The sequence below is a fragment of the Cebus imitator genome, unplaced genomic scaffold, assembly GCF_001604975.1.
Source record: "Cebus imitator isolate Cc_AM_T3 unplaced genomic scaffold, Cebus_imitator-1.0 Scaffold577, whole genome shotgun sequence".
Lineage (NCBI taxonomy): Eukaryota > Metazoa > Chordata > Mammalia > Primates > Cebidae > Cebus > Cebus imitator.
This window is the reverse complement of record NW_016107892.1, coordinates 211,420-233,145: the sequence shown is the minus strand read 5'-3', so window position 1 is coordinate 233,145 and position 21,726 is coordinate 211,420. Positions and strand designations below refer to the sequence as shown.

General features: G+C 48.5%; 1 protein-coding gene and 2 non-coding genes across 4 annotated transcripts in view; 2 read left to right on the top strand and 1 right to left on the bottom strand.

The window, feature by feature from the left end:
* The window catches only part of VAC14 (VAC14 component of PIKFYVE complex), a 123,975-nt gene that overhangs the window by 97,250 nt on the left and 4,999 nt on the right, over positions 1 to 21,726 (bottom strand). Inside the window, exons 2-7 of one of the 2 annotated variants that reach the window (XM_017516261.2) lie at positions 3,855 to 4,005; positions 3,336 to 3,503; positions 2,425 to 2,487; positions 1,753 to 1,860; positions 1,101 to 1,210; positions 689 to 795 (exon numbers count right to left, since the gene is read on the bottom strand). In XM_017516261.2, coding sequence (XP_017371750.1) covers positions 689 to 795; positions 1,101 to 1,210; positions 1,753 to 1,860; positions 2,425 to 2,487; positions 3,336 to 3,503; positions 3,855 to 4,005 — 707 coding nt within the window. The remainder of the gene's footprint in view (positions 1 to 688; positions 796 to 1,100; positions 1,211 to 1,752; positions 1,861 to 2,424; positions 2,488 to 3,335; positions 3,504 to 3,854; positions 4,006 to 21,726) is intronic. The other variant, XM_037734150.1, reaches the window with a different exon arrangement.
* On the top strand, positions 6,665 to 6,735 carry TRNAG-GCC. Its single transcript has one exon. It is a non-coding gene; the product is annotated as a tRNA-Gly (tRNA).
* On the top strand, positions 7,372 to 7,442 carry TRNAG-GCC. Its single transcript has one exon. It is a non-coding gene; the product is annotated as a tRNA-Gly (tRNA).

Sequence of the window (21,726 nt, the reverse complement as noted above, 5' to 3'; positions counted from 1 at the left end):
GCTGGCCTTGCTTCTTTGGCCAATGGGATGTGGTGGAAGTGATGGTGTGGCTGCAACAGGCCTTGCTCACTTCTACTGTCTGTCTTGGAACCCCACGGATGCCATATGAGCGTGCTCAGGCTAGCCTGCTGGAAGACAAGACACGTGGTCCAGCTGTCCCCATGGTCCCAGCAGACAGCAAGATAACTGCCAGATATGAGTGAGGCCATCTTGGGCCATTCACCCCAGCAACCCTACTGTTAACGCAAGTGCATGACTGAGCTCAGCCAAGCCTGGCCCAGGTGAGTGGAACCACCCAGGGGACACACAGACTCATGATAGGTGACTGTTGTTTTAGGCAACTACGTTTTGTAGTGGTTTGATACTCAGCAGAAGTGAACAGATACATAAACCCATGCTCCAAGCATTTCAAATCTCATGGCTAAGGGCAAGTTCGCCAGCAAGGAAACCCCCAGTTCTTACTCCACACAGGCCACACACAGCAGGTGAAAGGACCTCTGTGTCTCTGTGGTGACAGAACCTGGACCTCCCTGTGAGAGACCCAGCAAGCCACCTCACCCAGGGCCCAGTGTCACACTGGCTAATGCTCCTTCCAGAACTCTCTCCTGCCCCTAACTGAGGCTGAGATGGGGAAAGGTGCTTCTGCGGAGGGGGCAGTGGCAGCCGTGGCTGGGCCCCCCACACCCACCCGTGGTCTGGCAGTGGATCACCAGGATGTTGGCCATCTCAGCAAACTTCACACTGGAGGGGTTCTTCTTAATTTCTTTTAAGAATTCTCCAAGAACAACCTCACACCTATGCATAAGAACAGGAAAGTGGAAACAGCACGGGTCAGCCAGGGCTGGAAGAGCCTCAACCAGCCCCCATTTCCGCGCTGGGACAGTCACACAGAGGGCAGCCTCGCTTTTGGACTTGTCAGGTGATCATTTTCAGAGGCTGGGGGTTGAGGGGCTCTTGGCACCTTAAAGCAGGAAGCATAAGAGCCAGGAAGAAGAGCGAATTTCCTGCCCTCCTGCCGCTGCCTGTCTGTGGGTGTGAGGCGTGTGGGCACAGCCGGGGGTGGCAGCAGGCGGCAGCTTCCTGCCCCTCACTCCACTTACATCTTGCGGATCTCTTTGCCATTGTCGCCCAGGATCTGGAAGAGTCCATCCAGGATCTCCGGCAGGTAATCCAGCAGGTTAATGTCTGGCACCGACTCCAGAACCAGGATCTGACCGCAGGAAGGAAACAGGAGGGGAAGTCACACCCGCCCCAGAACCCTGTCTCCCGCTCACCAAACCTCTGGGACTGGGGCGTGGGAAGAGGACCCCGCTGAGACAGCATTTCCCTGCATTGCGGGCATCTCATGGGGGAGGAGGATGCCAGGGACAGCCAGCACTTTTTGTTATATGTGCAGGCGAATGGTCATTTGACTCTAAGGAAATTTAGATGCCCAGGGGAGAAGGGGATGGATGGGGAAGGACAGACAAGGCTAGAAAAAGTGGGACTGCTGGCTTTAAAGAGAAATCTGGGTGTTTTCTGGATGAGGAAAGAACTGGACCCTTCAGGGGCAACAAGAATGGGGACCCCTTCAGGGTCAACACGGTAGGTTTCAGGGGCAGAGCTAAATAAGGTTTTTGAATTATCAGGTGTCAATGGCTATTTGAGGGAGAACATGGAGGGTGCCTATAGCCAAAGGGCTTGGCAAGGGTGCGCTAGGGAGAAGACTGTCCAAACTGGAGGCTGGAGAGACAGTGTCCGGCCAGGCCTTACCCAGGAGATGATGAACTGCCGGGCGTACTGGTTGTTGGAGTAAATCCTCTCTCGCAACAAGGGGATGAAGCCCACCAGGTCGAACTTGTTGCTCTCAGTCACAATGTCCTGTGGATCAGAGGAAAGTGAGCTGCCGGGAGCCGAGACCAGGGCTGCCTGACCTCGCTCAATCACTGGGCCAGGGTTGGCTCCAGCGCTCAGGCGGCCACTGTGGAAAATGGCAGAGCCCGAGCTAGGCATGAGAGGCCTCTGGAGTGTTCAACCTGTCCCAGGCCACAGGACAAGCAAAATGGGTAGATTGAAAGCAGGAATCAAAGTCGAGAGAATCAATCGAATACCAAGACCCTACTCTCTGTGGTCTGGATGGAATGCTGAGGTCTGTCAGGGCCAGCTGGTGTGGAAGGGGACAGGCAAGCTGCTTTGCTCTAGGTGGTGGCCACAAACGGGGACATTCAGGGTGACGGCACAGTTCTGTATTTGACATATTTGACAGTGGTGATAAAGATCTATATTCTCGTCATAGAACTGCATATGAGGGAGTACATTTTACTGCATGTAAATTTAAAATATATTTCAAATTCAAGAACATTCTCAATGATAGAATTTCTAAGCTGTACAGACAGATGGAAGAAATAGACTGTGGAAATAAAAGCGAGGACAAAGTACGAATACCTTTAAAAGGCGGTCTAGGAGCTCGGATCCACTTTTCACATTGGGGTCCGGGTCAGCCGCCAGCTGTGAGAGGCACAGGGAGGGGAGGTGACACAGAGGCAGGGGTCACGGTCGGATGCAAGACCAGGGATGTCCCGCAGACTCTCAGCCCAGGCCTTGGGACAGCCTGGAACAGCCAGCAGGCCCCGCCTTCAGCAAACACATTTGGGAAAGGCTAGGAAAGCGGGGGTGGGCGCAATAGAGCCTGCTCAGGAGCCAGATGCAGGGAATTCCCTGTTTAGGGACTTCTCCAGGGACCCACTGTGGTTCCTGTTTCCTGCTGCGACTAGGTCAGGGGGTTGCTTCCCGTCAGCCTTCCCCAGGGGTTTCCAATCTTAAAGCACTGGGTCCTCACACCACTCCTGGAGGAGGGGACGGGGGAGCTGCAAGGCTGATACTCTAGAAACTTCCATGGCATTGTGTAGGGGCAAGGAGCATTGCAGGGCTGCTCTGCGCCTGGGAGGGGAACTCCACGAGGCTGCGAGCAGCATGGAGGAGAGCATGAGCTTTTTCTAGGGCGCTTGTGAGCTAGACGAAGTGCCGCCCTCCCCACAGGGAAGTATGGTCTGGGGAAGGTGGCTTCAGGATCATCTCCTTCTACCAGAGAGGCTAGTGTCCCAGATTATCAGTTTCTTCCCTCGACTGTGTGGTAGACTGATTCTTACACCAAATGCAATAAAAATGAATTAAAAGAGAAATGAAAAAAGGGTAAATGCAAGTCCATTAAAAAATGATCAGGTTCAACAGACAGTGTCCCTTGCAGTCATATGCTTGTTTGCTCTGCTTACATCTGGGAAAAGGGGTCCAAGGTCCCAGAAGGTCAAGTGAAGTGGGTGAACTGAGCGCAGTCCAGTGAGGAGGAGGGCGGTTACCTTGCTCAACCCGTCAAAGAGCACATTGAAGTGGGGCAGCACGGCGCCCCGGGCCACCTTGACGATGTTGTAGAGGGCCTCACAGGCATAGTAGCGCAGCCTGCTGTCTGCATCATTGAAGCAGGTTAGCACTGGCTCGATCAGCTCCTTCAGGTAGAGCCCTGAGTCCTGCAAGGGGGCAGGAAGATGAGAAGACAGTTCAGAATGGGTCAGGGTCCTGGCCCTGCAGCCTGCAGTGCTAGCTGACATCCCAGCTCCCCTGGAGGTGTACAGGCCTTTGTGCGAGGGCTGGGCTCAAAGACCCTTCCCAAGCCTGCTTCCCAGAAGAGGGCCCATGCTTAGGGGACCAGGCTGAAAGGCTACAAAGCCAGCCTTGCTGCTCTCAGGCGTGGATAGAGTGGTAATAAAACGTAGGTCTGCAACACACCCTGCTGGGTCTCGAGAAGGAAGGAATCTTGATGGCTTGGTCAGCATCAAGGCCGGGATGGGTGTGCCTAATCCCTTGGGTGAAAGGCCTACCTTGCCCAGTGCGATGGAACAGGCGGCCAGGCCGATGAGGCCCCCTTTCCGGCTGTGGGGGTGCTGAGACAGGGCAAACTCCTGGGACAGGGTCTGGATCACATGCTTGATTTGCACGGTATTGTTCTGGGCCACGAACTCCCGGACCAGCCTGGAGAGAGAGGAGAAAGGGGCTGTGGGAATCAGGAGACCTCTGCTGTGGCCTCCAGGGCCTGGGGCTGCGATGAGGAAGGGGGACGACCTGTTTGGAAAGGGGAATTGGGAGTCAGGCGTCTCAGGGCAGGTCTCAGTTCTGCTGCTGGCTGAGTCACGGTTGTTTCCCTACTCTGGGTCTCAGTTTCCCTTTGTGTACAATGCAATAAGGAACAATGGTGCTATCTCACTTCCGGGAATTCGGGAGAATGCAAGTGAATATGTCACTGGCAACCAAAAAAGTACAATGCATCATCAGCTGATCAACTGTCTTTATTAACACTTACTCAGCTTTCCATTCTCAGAAACTCTGCATCTGAGTGACTATTTCCAGGGAAATTCCTGGGACACACAGCTGAATGAGGCCCTGGTGTAATGGGGAAGATCCACACGCAAACAAGTAATAGTAGCAAAATGGTGCCAGTGATATCACAGAAGCAAGAAAATGTAATGGGCTAAGTCTCCTCGGGCTGTCCAGGAGGGCTACAGGGAAGTGCCAGTTGAGTCCGATTTTTTTTTTCTTTTTTGAGACGTTGTCTCACTCTGTAGCCCAGGCTGGAGTTCAACAGCATGATCTCTGCTCATGGCAACCTCCGGCTCATGGCAAGCTCCGCCTCCTGGGTCCTGGTTCAAGTGATTCTTCTGCCTCAACCTCCTGAGTAACTGAGATTACAGGCATGCACAATCATGCCCAGCTAATTTTCATATTTTTAGTAGAGACAGGGTTTCACCACGTTGGCCATGCTGGTCTTGAACTCCTGACCTCATGATCCACCCACCTCGGCCTTCCAAAGTGCTGGGATTACAGGTGTGAGCCACTGTGTCTGGCCCGTCAGATTTTAAAAACAGTAACAGGCACTTTCCAGGTAAAGAAAGGAAGGCAGGGCAACTTGGGCACAGGGAAGAAGAGCCTGGCCAAGGCAAGACATGATGACATGGCATATCTGGGCCAAGATGAGTGCTCGTGTGTGTGGAAGGGATGGCTAGAGACAGGTAAGGAAAAGATGAGTTGGGGGAAGTTTTCCAGCAAGGGATGACACGCTCAGCCCCATGTTTCAACTGGACACCTCTGGTGGTGGCTTGGAGAAGCTGGGCTGGGGAGGGCGTGGGTTTGACGGGACACTGATGCCGGGATGTTCAGAACACTGTGGCTACGGGGTAAGGAAGTCCTGAAATGTGACTCAGTTGGGGGTGGGGAGGTGGGGTGAGGAAGAGCAGGTGGGACTGTTTCTAGAATTAAACAGAAAAGTATTAACAGCTGATTAAGAAGAGAAGAGGGGAGGGTAGGGTAGACATTGCCCCCAGGGTGTCTCCCTGGGCAGTGAGGCTGACAGGAAGAGGTACAGGTAGGAGGGAGGCTACCTTCGTGGGAGGGAGCGCCTGCTGGTTACCCAGGGAGGATGCATCCCCAGACAGGCCCTGCCCTGAGCGGAGGAGGTGAGGCAGGCCTGGCTCCACCAACCAGTCTGTCTTCAGAGCCCCATGGACACGAAGGCCAGGCCTATGCTCTCCCAAAGCTCAGGGCATCTCTGCAGCGACAAGTCTCACATGGGATATGGTGGCAGGAGTGCCCCAGATCACTGATGGAGGAGAGGCAACTGGGATGGTCAGGGAAGTCTTCCGGAAGTGGGATGGAGCCAGATCTTGAAGGAGGCAGGAGGAAAGAAATGGGCCTTCCTAGCAAAAGGAACCCTGTCAGCAGAGGTGAGGATGGGGAAGTAGCCAACCTTGTCTGGGGTCCCCGAGAACAGGACAGCAGCGGGAAATGCAAGGATAGGCTGCTGGTGGTAACTGGGGCATCTCCAGTGAAAAGAACAGATTTCAGGTACCAGGGAGCTGAGCATATGAAAGACTGTCTTAAGGAGCCTGGAGATGCTTGCGAGATGATGGAAGGCGTGAGGGACGACACTCATGGAACCACTGAAGGTGGGAAAAGGGCAGTCTAGAGACCTCAGACTTTATAAAAAGCAACTGCAGGCATTCTCTCTCCTTGCTTTGCATCCAATCATGGCAGGCACCTTGCTCAGCTGTTGCACAAACGGGGTCTCAAGTCAACTTGAGAATTTGAAGAACAGTTATGTCCAAAAGGTGTCCATGAGTCTCTGTGGTTCCAGTCAGGAGCTTTCTAATAATTAGAGATAGGACTTTCTGGTAATTAAAACAAAATATGCTGTCCTGTGAGACACAGACCAGCAGAAAAGCTGTTCAAAGAGGGGCCAGGCAGTGGTTTGTTAAAGATTTAATACAGCCAGTCACATGGAGCACCTATCATGTGCCAGGCACTGTTCACATAAGACGTGACAAAACAGGTCTCGCTCTGGATGTTGGAGACATGATGGGTGCTTCAGGAAGGAGCTGTACAAGTGGTCTGTGAGTTGCCCCTTGCTTTTATCTTTATGAGGCTGGGACTGTGGATGAACCCAGGGCTTCTGGATAGAATCTGAACTCTAGTTCATAGGCCTCAACTCCCAAAGCACTGTTCTAAGGCCTGGCAAGGATGGTTCTACAACAACTTGTCTGGTCTCCCAAACTGGACAAACTAGCCAGGTGAGACCTGATCATCCGTCAGTACCTGCCCCTTGCCAAAAGCCCTGCAGATGCTCTGGCAAACAGCTGGAGCATTGGTGGTTCAGTGGTAGAATTCTTGCCTGCCACGCGGGAGGCCCGGGTTCGATTCCCGGCCAATGCAATGCAGTGTTGCTTTTGCTGCCTTTTCCTGGCCAGTTTCCTCGCAGAGAGATCCTGCTAAGGAGCCAGTCAGTCTCTCCAACTACACCAGACCTGCAGCAGCCAAGGCTGCCCACAAATCTGGGATCACACTGCCCTGCTGAATTAGCAAGGGAGCTGCTGGGTTCTCCGGAGAGGCACTCAGTACTGGCTGTGGAGCCATGAACTTGATGCCTTCATCTTAAGGGGACTCCTGCTGGGTTGTCCTCAGCCTTGGCCAGTCTTCTGCAGGAAGCTGGCGTGAAACCTGAGAACAGTAAAACAGTTTAACCCAAGACTAAACGCAGAATGTGGTGGGAGGACTCAAACATCACAGGGGAAAACGTCCCCCAAAGTCTTAATATACTTTTGCTACTGAGAAAGACTCAAGCTCTAGTTTCTGTCCCGAGCTGTGAAGGCAAATCAACTGGACAAGCACATGCAAAGCCTCGCGCTTCCTGCCTTCTCCCTCCTGCTCTGCAGTCTGGGTGTTCCATTCTTGCAACTGTGCTGATGTGGCAGTATCAGAGACCAGTTTCCTATTCTGTGAATCAACTTATAGGCAAGAAGGCAGGAATGGGGTTAAAGGGAGGTGTGCACACAGCTGCTGACATCTGGAGCATTGGTGGTTCAGTGGTAGAATTCTCGCCTGCCACGCGGGAGGCCCGGGTTCGATTCCCGGTCAACGCAGCAGCAGACCTTTTATAATCCTGAGACTGAATTTGGGATTTCACACTGCCTAAAGAATTTACGAATCCACTTGAAGAACTGAGAATGACTTGTTTCTAGTTGGAATTCAAATGCCTTTGATGGAAACAATTTCCTAAATTCTGCAAAGATCTAGAACCTCATCTCCTTGTTCTTGAAGAGTCCAGGATGTGGGGATGTGCCAAGGTCCACTAAAGCAGCTGTGCCTCCCCAGACAGCCTGCCCGGGAAGCCAGGACATGTTTCCGCTTGGTACAAGTTACAGCAGCACTAGGAGTGGGAGTGGGGACATCCTCAAGGCTTCCACAAGGGGTCCAAAGGAAATCCAACCTGCACAGCAGCACAGGCCCTGGAGCCACCTCCTCTCCTGTCTCCTTCTTTTAGGTCACAAACATTCCCCGAGCAACTGAAGAAGGAACTCCTTCCGTGTGACAGTCAGTGGATGGGAGCTATTCCCTACCCCTGAGGAGCTCTCTGCCAGGGTGGGAAGAGGAGGAAAGAAGAGAGGGCTTAAGGAATACCGTGCAAACTGAGAAAAAACGCTTGGTAAGAGAGTAGGAGGTGGGCAGGGGCAGGCCGGAAAGAGAATGATGGGTGTCTGCTGGGAGGGGATGTGCTGGGACTACATAAGGGTCAGCAATGCAGATGGGTTTTGAAGGATTAGTAGGTGTTCGTTCTGGAACTGTTTAGGATGAGGCCGAAGAAAGGCTCAGAGGAAGGAGGAGCAGGCATTTAGTTTGGAAGAAAAAAAAGCCACAGATGGAGGGGAAGTGGGTGACAGGGTTAGAAAGTTGCTTCCAGTCACACAACGCAGGACCCTGGACCCTGGCAAAGGAACTGGCATCTAGCCCCAGTGGCTGTGAGGAGCTGCAGAAGGCCACAAGCCCGCGGGTGGTATAAACTTTAGGAAGGGCAGTCTGCACTGGCGGGCGGTACGGGTTTGAATGGCACTTAGGGAGCTCTAAGGAGTACGAGGAAAGTGGCTCTGATGTCGGAGTGACAGCCTGCTAGAATCATAGGGCCTCCTGAGGGAGGACATGGGAAAGGGGGGTATTTCTGTGCTGGGCATCCCCTCTCCACCCCTTCATCTTTGCAAAGAGCAAATGCCTCCTTGCTTGGCACCAGCTGGAAAGCCTCCTCCAACAGAGTCCTACTAGGACTCAACTCAGGACACCCCAGGCTACTAAAAAATTCAAGCCCAGTGGCCTCAGGAACTACAAGATTCTACAGTCTCTGCCCCTATACTTAAGGGTAGAATATTCTTCATCTCCAAGAAAGCAGGTCTCTGGCAGACAAACAATGGCTGGAGGGAAAACTCTGGAACATGTCCTCACCAATATGTCAGCCTGCAGAGCTCCAGGCATGGGGTCAAGTCCTGGACCACAGGCAGGAAGAGTCTGTTCCACGAATCAAGTCCACCCTCCTTATCTGACACTTGGGGCAAGCAAAACAGGGCCAAGCTGACCTCTGCAGCCTTCCTGCTGGGCTCCCAGCACAGGCTTCAACTCCAATCAGGCCTGCCTTCTTACTGCACCCTGCCTGGTCCACTGCTGTACCTCCCATCTGCCCACTCTCTAGGAAAGCTCCTGGTCCCTTTCACAGTCTACCTGGCCCCCAAAGTCCAGCTCAAATCCAATCCCCCATCTTTCCTGATGGTCCCACGAAGTGAGTGCAGAAGGACTCAGGACCCCTCCTTCTGTGCCCAGCAACATGCTGTTAAATGTCAGCAGGTAAATTCCTTCTAACTCCTTCTCACGCATGATTCCTACCTCTCCAACTCTTTTTTTCCCTTTGAGACAGAGTCTCGGTCTGTTGCTCAGGCTGGAGTGCAGTGGTGCGATCTCGGCTCACTGCAACCTCTGCCTCTGGGGTTCAAGTGATCCTTCTGCCTTAGCCTCCTGAGTAGCTGAAATCACAGCACCTGCCATCACGCCTGCCATCACGCCTGTATTTTTAGTACAGACAGGGTTTCACCATGTTGGCCAGGCTGGTCTCGAGCACCTGGCCTCAAGTGACCCACCCACCTTGGCCTCCCTAAGTGCTGGGATTATAGGTGTGAGCCACCATGGCTGGCCCCTCCACAACTTCTTGATAAACTCCCTGAGGACTGACAGGCACCATGTATCTGCATCTCTAGTACCAGGCCTCTCTCGGAGCCCAGAACTTTGCGTGCAGTAGGTGGGGCAACACCTGTCAAGCCTGGCAGGGGTGACAAGCAGCTTGAGCTGCAGGGAAAACCTGGCCAAAATCCCACACTGCTATAGTGGTGACACGGGGGTGCTTTGCAAGCCAAAACCTAGCCTACTGGGTTAATCAAGAAGGTGTCTGGATGGTTCTCCCCCTCTAGTCTTATAATCCAGGTTAGCAGGAAGGAAGGCCACCATTACTAGGACCAGAACATGCACACTGAGAAGGGCCCAGGTCTCCAGAGCTGTGGCTGGTGGCTGGGGAAAGATACACATACTCACATGAAGCCTGAAGGGCAGCTGAAGGTGCGCTCTGACCCCTTGCTAGGTGCTCCAGAACTGCCCTAGTCAGCCAGCCTGTGATGTGGTCCTTCCACTCCACAGCGCAAGTACAGAGACAAAAAAAAAGCAACTACAAGAGGAAGCAAAGTAAGTGAAGTTGAAAACCTGGGCATCCCCAGTTCCAGGTTTAGTGTCTCTTCAAAAGACCACGCTGTCCCTCCTTTCATCTACAGTTTGGGAGCCAGAGGCGGGGGATCTGAGGCTGAACTAGTTTTGAAGTTAATATCTAGCCCAGAAACTCTCACGATCACAAATCCCTGGAGACCTTCACTAACGCAAAGGTCATGGGCACTGCTGTCTTATACACCAGAGAAGAGAATCTACCTCTGCCTGGTTTCCTCCAAAAGGTGCTGAAGAACCCTGGGGGAGAGGTGTCTTCTAGAGGCTGCTCAAGCCTTCATTTTCAACTGGCCAGAGGCATTGCAGGATGGCAGCAACACCCACTCCCCAGAATATACAAGCCCCAAGGTGGGCCAACGTCAAGCTCTTGATTGCCAACCCTAATGTCTCAAAGACTATCACATCGATTACCCACTCCCTGATAGGAGAAGCAGCCATGGGCAGTGCAAGATACATCTGGACTTTCATTAGTCAAAGGAGAACTTGGGGCCACCCAGCACAGCCACAGGACCCCTTAGCCTCTGTACCACAGCATGGTTACAGTTGCAGGTGACTATCACCCGTCACACAGGGACCATTAAGTTGACCACTTCCCAAGCACTCACACTCTGCTAAGTATTCCAGGGGTCAGTTATTCCTCAGGACACCTCCTTCGGTGGCCATTATCACTCCCATCTTCCAGATCTGAAACAGTCTCAGAGAAATTGAGCCCCTTTCTAGGGTCATGGAAGGTCTGACATCTACCAAGTCCATACTCTTTCAACTATGTCACAGTTCCTCCCTCCCATCTCCCTGAGGCACTTCAGCTGCAAACCGAACACATTCAATTACAGATGGCAATTCCCTTGTACAGAATCAAAGCCCCCAAGTGAAACGTAGTTTTCTCTATACACTTTCTCACACTGCTTGGTCATCGTCAAGCCATTCCTCCCCATACACACGGAGTACAGATGAGATGCCTACTTGAGATGTTTTGAAATGAGGCTCTAGCAATGGTTTTCTGTGAATGCAGGAACAGAGTAAGTAAGCATTAGCTGAGCACTTACTATTTGCCAGGCAATGTGCTGCATGCTTTACATACAAGATCTGATTGAAACCTTAAAACAAGCCACTGAGTTAAGTACCATTATGCCCATTTTACAGCTTGCAGAAACTGAGGCTTAGAGAAGTTAAGAAGCATACACAGCAGGGGGGGATCCAAGATAGCCGATTAGAAGCAGCTCTGGATTTCAGCTCCCAGTGAAAGCCCAGAGGGTGAGTGGACGCTGCATTTCCAGACAGATCTTTATTGCCCACAGACCAAGAGATTCCCAGGCGGAAGAGCACCATGGGTCACCAGCGAGGCTGTTTTGGCTGGCGCAGAGGGTTTCCGCACAAAATACATGGGTCCGGGCGCCATTTCAGCTGGTGATTGGAGTGCCTGGGAGACAGGGTCACCCGTTCAACTAATAAAAAGAGGACTGAAACAGGGAGTCAGGCCAAGAGATTCCCGGGTGAAAAAGCACCACGATTCTCCAGCATGGCTGTTTCAGCCAGCGCAGTGGGTCACCGCACGGGAAATCACACAGATCCCGGTGTCTTTTCAAAGGGGACTGGAACACCTGGGAGACAGAGTTGCCTGTTCAACTGAAAAAAAGGAGACTGAAAGAGGGAGCCAGGCCAGGAAATTCCTCGGCGAAAAAGTGCCATGAGCCAGGTGATCGTGCTCGGCTTACCCTAACCCCACAAAAAACAGCAATCTGAAACGCTCTGGATTGGGCGTTTCACAGCAAGCACAGTTGAACCCGGGACAGTCTAGCCCTGTGGGGGAGGGGTGTCTGCCATTACCGAGGCAGTCCACCACTACTGAGGTAGTCTGTCATTGCTGAGGTGGCCCACGATTGCTGAGGCAGCCTGCCACTGCAGAGGCAGTCTGCCATTACAGACAAAGTTCGCCATTGAAGAGGGGGGCCGCCACTGCCGAGGCAGTTCTAATTGTACCCCTATAAATAAGACTACAGGGAAGTTCACATGGCAGCTGGGCAGAGCCCACAGAAGCTCAGCAAAGTCTCTGCAGGCAGACTGTGACTAGGTGGCCTCCTCGCTGTGCAGGGCAGCCCTGAAAAAAGGCAGCAGCACGACAGAAACTTATAAATAAAGCCTTACGTTCCTGGGACAGAGCACCTGGGGAAAAAAAAGGTGCTAATGAGTTCTGCTGCAGCAGACTTAAATGTACCTGCCCAGCGGCTCGGAATGGAACAACGGAGCTCACAGCTCAGCACTTGAGCTCCGATAAAGGACAGACTGTCTCCTCAAGCAGCTCCCTGGCCCCCATATATCCAAAGAGTCACCTCATAAAGGAGAGCTCGGAATGACATCTGAAGGGTATCCTTCTGGGACAAAGATAGCAGAAGAAGAAACTGGCAGCAACCCTTACTGTTCTGCAGCTGCAGCAGGTGATCCCCAGGCTAGCAGGGTCTGGAGTGGACTTCAGCAGCCCTATAGCAGAGGGGCCTGAATGTTAGAAGGAAAACTAAGAAACAGAAAGAAGTAACTTCATCATCAACAAACTGGACGTTCACTCGGAGACCCCATCTGAAAGTCACCAACTACAAAGACCACAGGGAGATAAATTTACAAAGATGGAAAGAAACCAGCCCAAAAAGGATGAAAACACCCCAAACCAGAATGCCTCTCCTCCTACACGGGATCACAACTCCCCACTAGCAAGGGAACAAGGCTGGATGGAGAATAAGTCTGGTCAATTGACAGAAACAGGCTTCAAAAGGTGGGTAATAAGAAACTTTTCTGAGCTAAAAGAACATATTCTAACCCAATGAAAAGAAACTAAGAAACTTGAAAAAAGGTTTGACGAAATGCTAACAAGAATAAACAGCTTAGAGAGGAAGATAAATGAATTGATGGAGCTGAAAAACACAACACGAGAACTTCGTGAAGCATACACAAGTTTTGACAGCTGAACTGACCAAGCAGAAGAAACAATATCAGAGGTCTAAGATCAACTCAATGAAATAAAACGAGACGGCAAGATTAGAGAAAAAAGGGTAAAAGGAAATGAACAAAGTCTCCAAGAAATATGGGACTATGTGAAAAGACCTAATCTACATTTGATAGGCGTACCTGAATGTGACAGAGAGAATGAATCCAAGCTGGAAAATACTCTTCAGGACATTACCCAGGAAAACTCCCCCAACCTAGCAAGAGAGGCCAATATTCCAGTCCAGTAAATACAGAGAACACCACAAAGATATTCCTCAGGAAGAGCAACCCCAAGGCACATAATCATCAGATTCATCAGGGTTGAAATGAAGGAGAAAATGCTAAGGGTAGCCAGAGAGAAAGGTCGAGTCACACACAAAGGGAAGCCCATCAGACTCACAGTGGATCTCTCAGCAGAAACCCTACAAGCCAGAAGATAGTGGGGGCCAATATTCAACATACTTAAGGAAAATAACTTTCAACCTAGAATTTCATATCCAGCCAAACTAAGTTTCACAAGTGAAGGAGAAATAAAATCCTTTACAAACAAGCAATTGCTCAGAGATTTCATCACCATCAGGCCTGCTTTACAAGAGCTCCTGAAAGAAGCTCTTGTAGAACAACCAGTAGAAAGGGACAACCAGTATTAGCCACTCCAAAAACATACCAAATGGTCAAGAGCATCGACACAATGAAGAAACTGCATCAACTAACAGGCAAAAAAACCAGCTAGCATCAAAATGGCAGGATCAAATTCACACATAACAATATTAACCTTAAATGTAAATAGGCTAAACGCCCTAATCAAAAGACACAGACTGGCAAATTGCATAAAAAGCCAAAACCCATCGGTGTGCTGTATCTAGCAAACCCATCTCACATGCAAGGATACGCAAAGGCTCAAAATAAAGGGATGGAGGAAGATTTACCAAGCAAATGGAGAACAAAAAAAAGCAGGAGTTGCAATCCTAGTCTCTGATAAAATAGACTTTAAAGCAACAAAGATCAAAAGAGACAAAGAAAGACATTACGTAATGGTAAAAGGATCAATACAACAACAAGGGCTAATGATCCTAAATATATATGCACCCAATACAGGAGCACCCAGATACATCAATCAAGTTCTTAATGAATTACAGAGACAGACTCCCACACAATAATAGTGGGAGACTTTAACACTCCACTGTCAATATTAAAAAGGATATCCAGGACTTGAACTCAGACCTGGACCAAGTAAACCCAATAGACATTTACAGAACTCTCCACCCCAAATCCACAGAATATACATTCTTCTCAGCACCACACCATGCCTACTCTAAAACTGACCACATAATTGGAAGTAAATCACTCCTCAGCAAATGCAAAAGAATGGAAATCATAACAAACAGCCTCTCAGACCACAGTGCAATCAGGTTAGAACTCAGAACTTAGAAACTAACTCAGAACCACACAGCTTCATGGAAAATGAACAACTGGTTCTTGAATGTTGACTGGATAAACAATGAAATGAAGGCAGAAATAAATACGTTCTTCGAAACCAGCAAGAATGAAGACACAACATACCAGAATCTCTGGGACACATTTAAAACAGTGTCTACAGGAAAATTTATAGCAATAAATGCCCACATGAGAAGCAAGGACAGATCTAAAATCGACACTCTATCATCAAAATTCAAAGAGCTAGAGGAGCAAGATCAAAAAACCTCAAAACCTAGCAGAAGACAAGAAATAACTAAGATTAGAGCAGAACTGAAGGAGATAGAGACACAAAAAATCCTTCAAAAAATCAATAAATCCAAGCGCTCGATTTTTGAAAAGATCAACAAAATAGACCACTAGCCAGATTAATAAAAAAGAAAAGAGAGAGGAATCAAATAGATGCAATAAAAAATGACTCCGTTTTTTTAAGGGATATCACCACAGATTCCACAGAAATACAAACTATCATCAGAGATTATTACAAACAACTTTATGCACATAAACTAGTAAACCTGGAAGAAATGGATAAATTCCTGGACACTTGCATCCTCCCAAGCCTAAACCAGGAAGAAGTCGAAACTCTGAATAGACCAATAACAAAGGCTGAGGTTGAGGCAGCAATTAAGAGCCTACCAACCAAAAAAAGCCCAGGTCCAGATGGGTTCACAGCTGAATTCTACCAGCTATACAAAGAGGAGCTGGTATCATTCCTTCTGAAACTATTCCAAACAATCCAAAAAGAGGGAATCCTTCCCATATCATTTTATGAGACCAACATCGTCCTGACATCAAAATCCGGCAGAGACTCAACAAGAAAAAAAAACTTCAGTCCAATATCCATGATGCACACAGATGAAAAAATATTCAATAAAATATTGGCAAACCAATTGCAACAGCACATCAAAAAGCTTATCCACCATGATCAAGTAGGCTTCATCTCAGGGATGCAAGACTGGATCAACATGTGCAATCAATAAACGTAATCCGCCACATAAACAGAACCAAAGACAAAAACCGCATGATTATCTCAATAGATGCAGAGAAGACCTTTGACAAAATTCAACAGCCCTTTATGCTAAAAACCCTCAATAAACTAGGTACTGATAGAACGTATCTCAAAATAATAAAAGCTATTTACAACAAACCCACAGCCAATATCATACTGAATGGGCAAAAACTGGAAGCATTTCCTTTGAAATCTGGCACTAGACAAGGATGCCCTCTCTCACCACTCCTATTCAATATAGTGTTGGAAGTTCTAGCCAGAGCAATCAGGCAAGAAAAAGAAATAAAGGATATTCAATTAGGAAAGGAGGAAGTCTAATTGTCTCTATTTGCAGAAGACATGATTGTATATTTAGAAGACCCCACTGTCTCAGCCCAAAATCTCCTGAAACTGATAAGCAACTTGAGCCAAGTCTCAGGATACAAAATCAATGTGCAAAAATCACAAGCATTCCTATACACCAATAACAGACTTAAAGGGGGCCTCAAGAATGAACTGCCATTCACAATTGCTACAAGGAGAATAAAATACCTAGGATATAACCACTAAAGAACGTAAAGGACCTCTTCAAGGAGAACTACAAAGCACTGCTCAACGAAATAAGAGAGGACACAAACAGATGGGGAAACATTCCACGCTCATGGTTAGGAAGAATCAGTATCGTGAAAATGGCCGTACTGCCCAAAGTAATTTACAGATTCAACGCTATTCCTGTCAAGCTACCAATGACCTTCTTCACAGAACTGTAAAAAACCACCTTAAACTTCATATGGAACCAAAAGAGAGTCTGCTTAGCCAAGTAAATTCTAAGCAAAAAGAACAAAGCTGGAGGCATCACACTACCTGACTTCAAACTATACTACAAGGCTACAGTAATCAAAACGGCATGGTACTGGTACCAAAACAGACATACAGACCAATGGAACAGAACAGAGGCCTCAGAGGCAACACCACACATCTACAATCTTCTGATCTTTGACAAACCTCACAAAAACAAGCAATGGAGGAAAGGAGTCCCTGTTTAATAAATGGTGTTCAGAAAACTGGCTAGCCACGTGCAGAAAGTAGAAACTGGACCCCTTCCTGACACTTTACACTAAAATTAACTCCACACGGATTAAAGACTTAAACTTAAGGCCTAACACCATAAAAATCCTAGAAGAAAATCTAGGCAAAACCATTGAGGATACAGGCATAGGCAAGGACTTCATGACTAAAACACCAAAAGCATTGGCAACAAAAGCCAAAATAGACAAATGGGACCTAATCAAACTCCATAGCTCCTGCACAGCAAGAGAAACAGACATTAGAGTGAACCAGCAACCAACAGAATGGGAAAAAATTTTTGCAATCTACCCATCTGACAAAGGGCTAATAACCAGAATCTACAAAGAACTAAAACAGATTTACAAGAAAAAAACAAGCCCATTCAAAAGTGGGCAAAGGATATGAACAGACACTTTACAAAAGAAGACATATATGAGGCCAACGAACATATGAAAAAATGCTCATCATCACTGGTCATAAGAGAAATGCAAATCAAAACTACACTGAGATACAATCTCACGCCAGTAGAATGGTGATCATTAAAAAATCGGGAGACAATAGACGCTGGAGAGGATGTGGAGAAACAGGAACAGTTCTACACTGTTGGTGGGAGTGCAAATTAGTTCAACCATTGTGGAAGACAGTGTGGCGATTCCTCAAGGACCTAGAAATAGAAATTCCATTTGACCCAGCAATCCCATTACTGGGTATATATTCAAAGGATTATAAACCATTCTATTATAAGGACACGTGCACACGAATGTTCATTGCAGCACTGTTTACAATAACAAAGACTTGGAACCAACCCAAATGCCCATCAATGATAGACTGGACAGGGAAAATGTGGCACATATACACCATGGAATACTATGCAGCCATAAAAAACAAAGAGTTCATGTCCTTTGTAGGGACATGGATGAACCTGGAAACCATCATTCTCAGCAAACTGACACAAGAACAGAAAATCATACACCACATGTTCTCACTCATAGGCGGGAGTTGAACAATGAGAACACAGGGACACAGGGAGGCGAGCATCACAAACTCTGAGGTCTGTGTTGGGGAGAAACAGGGGAGGGACAGCGGTGGGGTGGGGAGTTGGGGAGGGATAACATGGGGAGAAATGCCAGATATAGGTGATGGGGAGGAAGGCAGCAAATCACACTGCCATGTGTGTACCTATGCAACAAGCTTACATGTTCTTCACATGTACCCTAAAACCTAAAATGCAATTAAAAAAAAAAAAGCATACACAAAGTCATGCAAACTGTAGCTGATGGATCTAAAAATCAAATCAAGGTTTTACTAACCCCAAGGTCTAAAATCTTACCCACTGTATTATAGTAGCCCCCTCCCCAAATGGCACAGCTACCACCAGCTGGATGCCCACTGTGTGCCAAGCATGCTACATTTTTGATTTCATTTAACTCCAATCCCATGTCATTTGGTAATGTCCCCATGTCCCAACCTCTGTCCTAGGTGGCAAAGGTTTTAGCTACTGGCCTCAGGTTCCCATGTGTTCAGAGGAGAATCCTCAGCTGTAAGGTGGGTTAATCACTACAATGACTTTACAGTGTTTTTAGAGAATTAAATTAGATAATTATATATTGTGCTCTCTACTGCACATGTTCAAATAACAATATTAGTGCAAAGTCAGAATCAGAGACAAGCTGTGGTCTTATACACACCACAGGAGGTTGTGTTCATTCCATAAGTGTTGGCTGAGCAGCCACTATGCTCCTGGCTCCAAGACAGATGTAAAGATAAACCTGCGGGTGACATCCATTCCTGTGTTGTGAAACTCTCAGTACGGACTTGGGGCTGCTGCCGTGTTTCCCCCTGCAAGTCCAACCATCCGTCCCAGTTCTCTCTACAACACACCACACTCAGGTGGCATATCCAGGCAGCAGTGTCCCAAACAGGATCTGGGTAAACATCTCTGCCAGCTGCTTTGCTGAGTATTTAAATAATTTGGTTTCCACTTGCACACCAGTCTCCAAAACTGAATGGGAAAAGCGGAACATCTGCCTCTGAGGAAGAACCAATGCCCTTTTGAAAAGGCCTAGGAATGAAATGATTAGAAATGAGCACGTTTGACATGGGAATGAGCATGTACTGAGCACACAGTGGATCCAACCAGTGGAAAAAACTACAAAGGAGAAGCCAGAGTCGCTGACAGCAGAGGCCTGTTTTGATCTCAGGTGAGGACAGCTGTGACCACCAACTAAGCACTTCCCTCAGGCTGTAACAAAACAGCACTAATTTAAAAACGGAAGCACAATTCACATACCATAAATTCACTCTTTTAGCATGCAGACATCAGCGGGTTTTCGCATATTCACAAAGTTGTGCAACCATCACCATCATCAATTGCAGAGTATTTTTTACCACCTCCAAAAGAAACCCTGCACCCGCTAGCGGTCATTCCCCGTTCCCCCGAATCTCCTCCCCTGAGCCCTAGGCAACCCGGGTCTACTTTCTGTTTCCACAGATTGGCATGTTCTGGCCATTTCATATTAATAGAATCATACACCATGTGCCCTTTCACGGTTGGCTTCTTTCACTTCACATAATGTTTTCAAGGGGCATTTTTTTTTTTTTTTTTGAAGATAACTGAGGCCCAGAGAGGTCAGAAACTCAAATGCTCACAGGGGCCAGGCTAAAGATGCAGGGGGCAGCCCCAGCAGGTAAAACAGGCTCTGGTTAATCTGCCAAAAGGTGGCAAAGCTCCTGCCGATTTGCTTTGCAGGAATGTGGGCCCCCAGAGCCACATCGCCCAAGTCAATAAGATAATCCAGAAACTTGAATTTCACTGTGAAATTTCTCAATTTAAAATACTTTGTCATCCAGGCCAAATCAAACAGGTCCGCATGGAGGTCACAGCCCTTAGGGACCAGCCTGTGACCCTCGGATTAAGCAATTTAAACAGGGTCCCACTGCTGATAAACATCCAAGCTTGGTGGAATTCTGACTTGCACTCCAAAAATTACCTTGAGCCACTAGGTAATAAATACAGTTATGTGCCACCTAAGGACATTTTGGTCAACAACAGACTGCATATTCCACGATGATCCCATGAGATGATAATATGGTATTTTTACTATCCTATTTCTATGTTCAGATACATTGAGATGCACAAATACCACTGTTACAATTGCCTAAGTATTGAGCAGTCACATGCTGTGCAGGTTTGTAGACTAGGGACAACAGGCTCTACCACATGCCCTAGGTGTGTGGCAGGCTGGACCATCTAAGTTTGTGTGAGTACACTCTATGTTGTTCACACAATGATGAAACTGCCCAATAACACATTTCTCAGAATGCATCCCCCTGAAGCGACTCATGACTCTAGTGTCTTCCCCACAGGGGTAGTAAGCTTAGAAGAACCAGGTCAAACCCTACAGGGCAACCTTCAACTGTTCACAGAGCTTCAGGGACTTGCCTTCCCCATAGCCAGCAGCCAGGGAGGTGTGATTCAGAAGCTCTGCTCCCAGCAGCTCTGCTCCCAGCATGCCCTGTGAGAGCTTTGGGCTCTCAGGGGGCATGGCCTGGGCCACCTAGCAGGGCATTTACATCTGCTGGCTTTTGAACTCAAAGCCCAAGGACAGGATCAGGTGTGTTTAGGGAGGTAGGACCACAGAGGGAACTCAAAGCTCAGGACCACTAGAGACTTGACCATGAGTGGTGCTGTCTCTCCCAGCCAGCAGTGAGACAGCAGGGGCCCCACCTCCACGACACCTGGCAGAGCAAGCACCCGCCACACTGATCCGAGGGCCAGCTAGCATTTCTCCCCCACGTTAGACTCTTTTGGGAAGACAGCCGGGCATCTTCCCACCCTTTCCATTATGACTGATCAATGACTGTATTAAAATTGAAAGCCCAGAAAACCGGAAACAGCCATTATAAAAATCCTAACCTGAATGCCATAGCCTATAGGAAATTGCGTGGTAATGTGGGAATAAGGCTGTAGGGGCGAACGTTCTCCAGGACTTGTGCACAACTGGCTCCCAACATTCAGCCAGTTAGTATGGTCACTTAACACCACATTGGTGGTCTTAAGATTCTGGATCCAGAGGTCCTTGAGATGAGACAAGCATCCATCTCTATATTTTTAGTGGCTGCGAGGCTTGTCATCATGATACAATCCCCTCTTATTTGCAGTTTCTCTTTTTTTTTGGGATGCAGTCTCGCTCTGTCACCCAGGCTGGAGTGCTGTGGTGCGATCTCGGCTCACGGCAAACTCTGCCTCCCAGGTCTAAGTGATTCTTCTGCCTCAGTCTCCCAAGTAGCTGGGACTACAGGTGTGTACCACCAGGCCCAGCTAATTTTTTTTTTTTTTTTTTGTATTTTTAGTAGAGACAGGGTTTCACCGTGTTAGCCAGGAATGGTATCAATCTCCTGACCTTGTGATCTATCCGCCTCAGCCTCCCAAAGTGCAGGGATTACGGGTGTGTGCCATTTCGCCCGGCCTATTAGCAGTTTTTAACTCCTCACTGGGACACCTTATGCAGGACTGGCTCTGTCATCTGAGCTCTGGAGAACTGAAAGTGGCAGCTAAAACCACCGTGGAGACGTGCAAGGATGAATTCCTTTCATGATAAGCATGTCCCCTTTTCAGCAGGGAAAACCAGTCATGCAGTGGGTACGTCTTGGGAAACACAGGAACCTGAGTTTTCTAGCTAGGTTCTAGCTGTGAAACCATGAGAAGATTACTTAACCTCAAGGAGCCTGTTTCCTCATCTGTAAAATGGGGTAACACCGCCATGCTCATACGGCAGCCATGCAAAATAAATCAGATGAGGGGTATATGACGGCCAAAGGGAAGCTTTTCTATATCCTCCCAGCAGTCCAAAATAGGGCAGATCAGCACTATATAGGTGCACTCCCAGGCTTCACTACGATCACTGTGATGGACTGAACTGTCCCCCAGCCCCCAAACTCATATATTCAAGTCTGATCCACAATGTGATTGTATTTGGAGGGAGGGCCTATAAGGAAGAAATTAAGGTTAAAAGAGGTCATAAGGGCGGGGCCCTTGATTCCATAGGATCAGTGTCCTTATAAGAGGAGAAATGAGCTGGGGCAGTAGCTTGTGCCTGTAATCTCAG